This window comes from Silene latifolia, chromosome Y (assembly GCF_048544455.1).
Source record: "Silene latifolia isolate original U9 population chromosome Y, ASM4854445v1, whole genome shotgun sequence".
Lineage (NCBI taxonomy): Eukaryota > Viridiplantae > Streptophyta > Magnoliopsida > Caryophyllales > Caryophyllaceae > Silene > Silene latifolia.
The window spans coordinates 112,820,362-112,829,549 of record NC_133538.1 but is presented as its reverse complement, the minus strand read 5'-3'; the positions used below and the strand labels follow the sequence as shown (position 1 = coordinate 112,829,549).

Genomic DNA, 9,188 nt, shown 5'->3' with positions numbered 1-9,188 from the left:
TATTAGTTTATGTTGTTGAGCAAGTTGAATTATATATAGAGATATGTATGGTTACTGTGCTTGTTATTTTATGTTATGAAATAGACTAATTGTAATTGGTTTCGTATTCTCTATTAATCCAAGTGGTTTTGCTTCGATTGGTGGTGCAATGTAAATTGTATCTGAGATTATTAATTGCAATTAGTTGACTTCTGTTTGTGACTACGGTTTGTTGAATAGGGGCAAAAGGCGAAGAGGGGCAAAAAATGGGCATTTTTTTATTATACAAAAGCATGTGGTTTTGGCTACGGTTGTATTCTTGTAACCGTAGCCTTTTATACAGTTATGGCTACGGCTAATTGTTAAGAACCGTGGCCTTATGTATACTTTTGGCTACGATTGACAACCGTGGCCTTTTCTTCTCCACTTAAGGCTACCCCCTGATTTACTACGGTTATACAATCGTAGCCTTATGTTAATTTAACCGTGGCCGTATGTCATTTTTGTACTAGTGTGAGAAATGTACAATAGGTTATGTGAATGATCAAATTACCCTTCAAAAATATTCTAAAAACAAACAAATGCCTCGAGACACCCATAAATGAAATATGTAAACAAGGAGTAACTTTAACACTCTTCCCGTCTGAGTCGTCGATCTCCGAGTTGGTTTGTTTGTGTTGTTGGTCGTTTTATTATTGGTTTTGCATGCATCTGAATCGGTGAAGTTTCTGTCCCTCCGTTCCCTTGTCCTGTCGCCGTCGTTTTTCTGTCCATTCCAGAGGTGATCCCCCCTTCCCCCACCTCTGGTTTGGTTTTCTTGTTTTTGGTCTTGTCTGTATGTGTCGATGAGTATAGCTCATCCGGTTGCTGCGCTGTTGTTCTATGTGGTCGTGTTTTGAGTCGGATTTGATGATCCCCCCTTATCCGCCATCAATCGGTCCCCTTTGCTTATTCACTAGTGTCTCTCAGATTCTTCCTTTAGTTTCGTTTGGTTCCTTGCACGACGGTGGTCCTGGGAGGTGTCATTGGTGAATCGGGTGTCTTTTTCCAGTCTTGCATGTCCCTTTAAGTGACGGGTCTTAAACCCCTTGTCTGTTGTCCCCTTCTTTCTTGGTCTTGATTGACTTCTTTGGGTTTGTTGGTTTCTTTGGGTTTGGTTAGGCTTTGACTGTTGGTCCTCTTTTCTGTTCATTTGGTTGCGTCTTATGCAGCTCTTGCTTTCCCTTGTTATAGTTGGTTGGAAGGCGGTTCTCGTCCCTCCTCTGTTTTGTCTTGGTTAAAATTGGTATTCTGGTTAATCAGTACGAAAATGGTGTGTCTGGGTTGTGTCGATATAGGGTGGTCCGTGGTTTTGGGTGTGTCAGTTGCGGAGATTCTTCAGATTAAATGTCAGTTTATCAAAATCGCTTTTATTTTGTTTTCCTCCAAATAATTTCGTTGCATGTGCTAATAATGACCTATTCGAACTTGGGTATCTTGTCCTTTAGTTCGTCTGAGGTTTCCTCTAGTTTGAAGGTGGTTGCTTTGGCTCGGAATTTGATTGCGGGGCTCCTTTTGGTCCTTCTTCACTGCATAGTGTATCTCTGGTTCGGTTGGTCTTATGATCAAAGAAGTCGATCTTTGAAGGTGTAGGAGTTTTAACTCCGTCGACGACAGACTTCTTTGTCTTGCTTTTCAATTTGTCTTTCGAAGTTCTTTTCGCAAGAGCGTAAGTACACTTTGTTATCGTCTCTCTGCGGCTCGTATGTATCGACGACGGTTTTTGGAGGTCACATATGCTTATGAAGCTGGTACTCTCGCTCCTGGCCAATCTTCTCTCCGTTACCATCAATGCTCCGTTGTTATAGTTTATCTTAATGTTGTAGCTTTAGCTTTATATTATATTTATGTTTTTCTTAGGTATGGCTTTGTAGTGCTACATTTAGCTATCGGGTTTCTGGTGCTACCTAGTCGAGTAGCTTACATTGTAACTGGTAGAACATTGTAAGTTATTCTCCTTTCGTTGTCAAAAAAAAAAAAAGAAAAAAAAATTCTTACCCGAGTGATTTATACCAACTCATAATACTCATTCAAGAATACTATCCGATGTCTCGACTCTCAAGGGTTCTTATAAATGCTGAGGTAAGGTAGTCAATTGACACATTATTACACCTATATTTAAACATAATGAATTTGTTTCTGTATGACTCAAAGTGATTCAAAGTAAACTTCATTCGGGAATTACATCATCTAACTACCTATTCATGTTACTTTCTAGTTTTAAACCCGTGTAAAATTGCACGTGTATGTATTTGGGCCAAAATTAATGTTTTTTTATGTGTATATTTGTTTTTGCATTTCTATTGTACTTATCATTGTCACCTACCAATTTCGGTGTGCGCGGCTGATAGTTCAGATGCCGAGTTTTATATTCCAAGTACATATGCTGTTATTATTGTTTTTTGAAAAAAAAAAAAAAATTGTACCATGTACTTTTAAAAAATTATGTTATGATTTTGTGGTACAAATAATATTAACAAAAATACATGTAATTCATTTTTGTAATTCATTTCCGTTGTATGTTCGATCCCGTATATAACTGTAATTCCTTCCTGAAATTATGTAATTTTATTGGGTAATTTTGTTTTAAAAATTATGTAATTTAATCACATTTACTCGCATTTGTAATTAGTTCTGCGTAAATGTAATGCATTTTCTTTACACGGGAATGTATAAAATTTTATCATAATATTAATTCGAATAAGTATTCCATAAGATGATTTTATATAATTTGTTGCGAGACGGAATTTATCGCATGTTTGAAAAGACGGATATCTTAATAATTAAATACGTTGCACACTCATGGGTCCCACCATAACCTAGATTTTCCAAAAAAAAAAAAAAATGCATTTATGACGTGGCGCGATGTACAATGAGTATTGTCTTCTGAATTTATATAGATAAGATTATCCTCTCAACAGGGGAGCGTAATCTACATAGTATAAAAGTTGTGTCTTTTTAAGCTTTTCTATTGGTCCCTTCTTTTTAGGGCTTGAAAAAAAAAATATTTTAGTAAGTCCCCCCATGTCCTTCACATATTTATTTACTCTCTTTCCTCTTCTTTCATTAATTTCTCTCTTGATTCATCTATTTTCTCAATCATATCATATTGTATTTAATTCAATATTAAATTATGATATGAAAAAAAAATATAAAACATTAGAATTCAAAAAGCCAAAAACAGTAAAATACCACAAAGCAAGTTATAAAATATGATACCACAAAGCAAGTTATAAAAAAAAATATATATGAAACATTTTAAAAATTAAAATGGTTGATACACCTCTATAAAAAAAAACAAAAAATCTAGAAAAACTACTTTGTAAAGCCGAATCCGATTTTATCGAAAAACTAATTTTGTAAAATAAAATAAAAAACACTAAAATGTTATAGTTCAAATAACTTTTATATTATAAATTATACTAATAATATATTGACTCAAGATAAAACTTTACAAAAGAAAAAAAAAACGGAAATTAATATTACTGACAAAAATTCTGAATTAGAAACATGCAAACACGGATCTACCTTTTCTCGCTAAGCAATATCAATTTTATAGAAATTTCGTCGCGAGTTGCAATATGTAGGGGAGATGATGGTAATTTATTTATAGTTTCAATAATGAAGATGATACTGATAGGTATGTCCGAGAGAAAGAGAGGTCAGTGATTAGGGATGCAGTTGGTAATATAACAGAAGAAGGTTAACTATGGTGCAATTACCCGAGGAGGTTTTGGGATGAAGGTAGGTGAATTTTAAGTTTTTAGGGTTTAGGTTATTTAGGGAGGATTGACTTAGTTGTTTTAAATTATACTTCGATGAGTGAATGAGTTTAATCACTGGTTTAGGTTTTGAGTTGTTGGGCTGTTTGTAACATATATTAGTCCAATTGTTTAGGTGGGTAGAATAGTTACGTGACAATATTGATTTTAGTTGTCACCAAAATAAATCCATGTTTCTAATCCATTTTTTGAGATTGAATATGATCTTATATAATTTTGTAGTTGACATAAAATTGGCTTGAAAGATCGGCACGGGTTTGACATTAGCGGTTCTATATCCGTACAACAGAAATAAAAGTAATAAATTCCAAAACTATTGTAACAAAAAAATATCAAAAATTAAATGTGTAATTTTAATTTTAAAATACGGGTAAGGAAGGTCAAGTCCGAAGTCAAACATGTCGCATATAAGAGTATGTTCGGTTTGGGACTGGTTAGATGGATTATGGAGCAGGCTAAGATCAAAATACAACTCAAAAAAAAATTTGTAACACCTATTTTTCATTTTAAAATAGAAAACAAATAATTTAAGAACAAATCAACTATATAAAATTAATATTTTAATTATACTCCTTTGTTACCATACTCATATCCAAATAATTATACATAGTATGTACTCTGTACGTAATATGTTATTTAATAAGTATTTTATTATTAAATAATAAGCAAGTTATTTAAAGTGCGTCTTTTTAATCATATTAGTAATTTAAATTTAAATGACTAAGATATTATAATTATTATTTTACATTTCATATATAAATTTTAATATTTGTGGCATGTATTCACATTTAATTAAACTTCATTTTTACTAACGGGTCGAGCGAGTTGGGTAAGGTATCATTTTTCAACTCTAAATTGCGTATATAATCACCTTATTATAAAAGCTAAAGCTTTTAAGAACTTTAGAAGCTAAAAAACTTTTCTTACCCCTACATACCCCACCACTAAAAGCTTCCTATCATTTTATTTTCATTTAAAGGGTAACTTATACAATACAATTTCTTTTATCTTTATTTGGTTTAATAATAAAATTCATTTTATAAAGTCTGATCATTTCCGGTAAATAACATTAAAATTAATTTCAGTTTATAATAATCTTTAAAAAAATAATTAATCAATACCAGTAACACATTTGGAGTCGAAATCATTTTCACCAGATTTATAATTTATATATTTATCATTTAATTTCACGTGGAATTATATTTGCATTAATTACCAGTAAAACCATTTGGGATCGAAATTATTTTCACCAGATTTATAATTTATATATTTCTCATTTAATTTCACGTTGAATTATATTTGCATTAATTAATTGAATATATTTATGAAACAAAGTTTTTAAAAACAAACCCGTACATTTTTTGTACGGGCATAAAACTAGTTGTAAATTCAATTCTCGCCTAATTCAATCACCATTTTCACACAACTTAGGGCAATATGATACTCACACCAAAGCATTCCTGCGTTGGGTAAGAACTTGACCATCCCGGTACAAAATCTACCTATCATAGACTACCAAGTCTACAAAGACCTTCATTTTACTGCCAAAATTGAACAGAACTTCTAAAAGAATTTGTGGTTCAAGAAATTCCGTACTTATTGGCCCATGATTCAGTTTGTTTTAATCTCGCATTAGCATACAACGAATGACCAATGGAGGCAAAAAACATACTCATTTCTTTCAAGCTTTGTTTTTCAATTTGATGATTTCAACCCGGTTTGTAATGGTACTGATCAACTGTAAGAGGATTTGTATCTCATATACGTCGTTTATCGCCTGACACTAGCGCCTCTGAAAACCGCCTTTGTTTCTTCCAAAGAAGGAATTCTTGGCCTTACCCTTCGGTAGCTCGTGGATGTCCAATACTTGCATTGTTCGTTGCTTTTTGGCTTCAACAATGATGAAACAAAAATTGCAAAATAACAACCAGAAACATCAGATTCAAAAGAAAATCATAGAACCTTTCTAGGTGGAAAACAAGTATTCCAGATTTTTTTTCAGTTTGTTTTGATAAAGCTAAAGTATCAAACCGTTTTGCGCTTCTTGGTAGTTCTCCTGAAGCCGCTTCCTAGCAGAAGCCAGCCTATCGGGATCAGCTGCTACTTGTTTCTGTCTCTGAATATCCCAATCAAAGTTGTATCATTAAATTTTCAAAATTACACAAAAAAATTCAGTAGGCAGCAAACAATAGTATTTCATGGAGGAACAGGGTTCTCAAATTAGAATTTATAACTATTTCAAAGGATTCCTCTTGTTGAAATACATCTTTGGTTGAAAAAATTTTGATCATATCATTGAAGTTTCATCAGCTAGAAACACATTTTATGATTTTTAAGATGGTACAGGGAATAAGATTTAACATTTTCAGAAATGCTGAGCTGCAAAAATGCAAACACGACACTATATGAAATACTGAAATTTTGAAAGTATACATTGGGTTGAAGAGCTGGTGTTTGTTTAGCCGGTGGGGCTCTTTGTGGAGGAGGGGTGTGAGCCGAGAAAGCTTTAGGCTTATATTCCGACTTATCAGACCCGAAACTTCCATCTGCAAGAAAAAAAATTGTAAACAGTAACAGGCAGAATTATAATATCCTTCAACTGTAAGCATTTAGAGAATCAGGTTCTATTCTTACTGTGTGGATTTGGTGAGTAGCCAAAATCAGGAACCTGAAAAGAAATATATGCCAATGCACAAATCTCAGAGCAATTTCCGTTTCCAATGGGGCCAAAATGCCAAATACTATAACGGAATAAAGTAAAATGGGATCATTAAACTGACGGTTACTCTTTTTATTGTGATGTAGCGGTCATGCAATGCAAATTCCGAAAAAAATTAAATTATAAATCACACGGAAACAACCTCCCTGTGTAGTTTAAGTGTTTAACATAGGCCATAGGGTAAAGGTGTATATATTCCCCCCCTCCCCCTCCCCACAAATACCCCGCCATTTGCGGGACCCTTCAGGTTATGAATTATAGTTTTTGAACTGCAAAGAAATCTTAAAGAAAGCAAGGTCAAAGGTTTTAAGCATATTCATATTCTTCCTAGGCCATACTGCCATAGCAAAAGAATATTATACCTGATTGTGATGACCACTCGGATGATTCTTGGAAATGTTCTGCTGTGGCAAATCTCCATCGGCTGAACCATTAATTTACATTCGTACATTACAAAGAAAACTGATTCAGGGCCAAGTAACAAAAAATTTCCTATTACATACATAAGTATGATTATATAAATTAAATTTAAAATGAAACCAAAAGAAAGAAGAAAAAGAACAATAAGATTGGAAGAGGAATGACCTCCACTGGATGTATTTGCCCTAACCCATTCATCAACTAAATCCTTCCATTTCCTACCAAGAAAACAAACATAAAAACAATCCAAATCAATAACCCGCTCCATATATAAACTCTCAATTGTTTAAGATGTCTTGAAATAAACTTGGAATAGAGCTGAACAAACCTGACGAGTAGTTTAACTAATTGCCTAACATCGTTTGATGGGTGCTTTCTCAATCGATTTATGTGCCTCCCGATATCAGTTTCCTTCAAAACCAATCAATCAACATATAATGAAGACTTATCCAAGTACATTTTGTAAAGGACTAAAAATTTTGATCATTTACGCAATTATGGAGTAGTAACTAGCTTAATCACATATATAGAGCTACATACTAACCTTGAGAGCTTTGAAGGTAATATCCATATCAGCTAAAGTTTGAAGCAAATCAACTAGTGAATCCTCAGTCTAAAATTGCAACAACCAAAAACACAAAATCAATCTTTTCAGAACTATTAATGAAAGAAAACCAATAAACTAATTACTAATACAGAAGCATTCCTTTGTTTCACAGTGTTCTTCTCATCTGACATTACACAGTCACCAAGACGACCCCCCATTTAACTTGTTTTTTTTTTTTTTCTTTGCATTTAGATATCACAGAATGCTTCCTCTATCTCAATTGATTGTTTACGTTTGATTATAATACTCCTCACACATGATGAGACTGAGGGAGAACTACCTGGTTAGGATCTTCAAGTTGTTCTTTAATAGAAAAAATTCGTTTTTCCTCATCATACTCAAATTCATCATCTTCATCAACAACCCTTTGCTCCAACTCCTTCTGGTGATGCTCCTCTTCCTCCTTCACCATCACCGCCTCCTTATCCTCCTCCTCCTCCTCCTCCGTCCCAAAAACCGCCATTACCGAGGCATTGGACATAAACCCATTGGCATTAGAGGTTTCAACTCTAGTTTCAGTATCACAATTTGGGCAATTTGAGTATAGTTTGGCAACAATACTATCTCTATGAGCTATAAGTTGGTCACCATAATCTAGAGAAGCTACCTTTATAGCAGAATCAATCAAACTCCATATATCAATCTCTGAATTAAACAGAATTCTTCTTACATCATCTAAATCCATCACCCAAATTACTATAAAGACAGTAAAAATCACATAAATTTAAATTAAACCCACAAAAGATTTCTTCTTTATCTATCAAACCCAGAATCAGATACTCCTGTAATAATACATTAGATTCATCAGATAAAAAAAATCAATGCAAAAAAATATTATATTAAATTAATGCTTAAAAACCAAAATTAAATTTACAGCTTACACAAATAGATCTGATTTTGATATTGAACATGTAATGTACAGTATAAACTTGCGATTAACTATTTGTATAACATATGGTGGGGAGAGATATAATCAATGAGAAAACTATATGACATGATAATATGATGTGCTGATAGTAATCGTGCTGACCTGATACAACAGAGGCGAAAAAGGAGGAAATAAATATGAAGGAATTTTCAGAAAAAGAGAAATGAATGTCTTGATGCACTTCTGGTTTTGGATTGGTATCTGAACAGAATGAATGCCCCTAGGACAGGAATTCGTGGGGCGAGTAGATGATGTCCAAAACATCATATCTATTAGACCATCCCCAAGCAATGGTCGCGCTAATTAGGTCGCGACCCGATTTTACTTTTAATCCCACCTTATTAACCTTGACCCATTTTTATCTCCCAAGCAGAAGGTCGCGACCTAGGTCATCAACCCAATCATTTTTCACCTTCCAACCCTTTTTGTTTTGTTTACGACTAATGATAATTTGACACCTATTGGGTCACCAATTGACCTAATAAGGTCAAGAGCAACCAAAGAGGTCACAAATTGACCTTATAAGGTCAAGAGCAACCAAAAGGTCACCCTAATCTCATGCTTAATTGTTGGTTAAGGCGACCCAACAAGGTCGCGACCTCCCTCGTGACCTTGCTTGGGGATGGTCTTAGACCATCCCCAAACAAGGTCAATTGCTTGGTCATGACCTTACTTGGTCATGGTTAATGGGGTAATTAAGGTATTTAATTGGTG

General features: G+C 33.8%; 1 protein-coding gene across 2 annotated transcripts; it reads right to left on the bottom strand.

Moving 5' to 3' along the window:
- Positions 1-5,193: 5,193 nt before the first annotated feature.
- LOC141634417 (putative mediator of RNA polymerase II transcription subunit 26c) lies at positions 5,194-8,697 on the bottom strand. Of its 2 annotated transcripts, none has more exons than XM_074446602.1 (10): positions 8,577-8,697; positions 7,827-8,328; positions 7,484-7,552; positions 7,268-7,350; positions 7,105-7,157; positions 6,882-6,943; positions 6,435-6,468; positions 6,234-6,346; positions 5,832-5,916; positions 5,194-5,690 (listed from the first exon to the last, which is right to left on the bottom strand). In XM_074446602.1, exons 2-10 carry the CDS (start codon positions 8,229-8,231, stop codon positions 5,584-5,586), a joined length of 1,011 nt encoding a protein of 336 aa, XP_074302703.1. In that variant the 5' UTR covers positions 8,232-8,328; positions 8,577-8,697; the 3' UTR covers positions 5,194-5,583. The 2 variants fall into 2 exon arrangements, with proteins under 2 accessions (XP_074302703.1, XP_074302704.1); XM_074446603.1 differs by lacking the exon at positions 8,577-8,697 and adding an exon at positions 8,428-8,533.
- Positions 8,698-9,188: the final 491 nt, after the last annotated feature.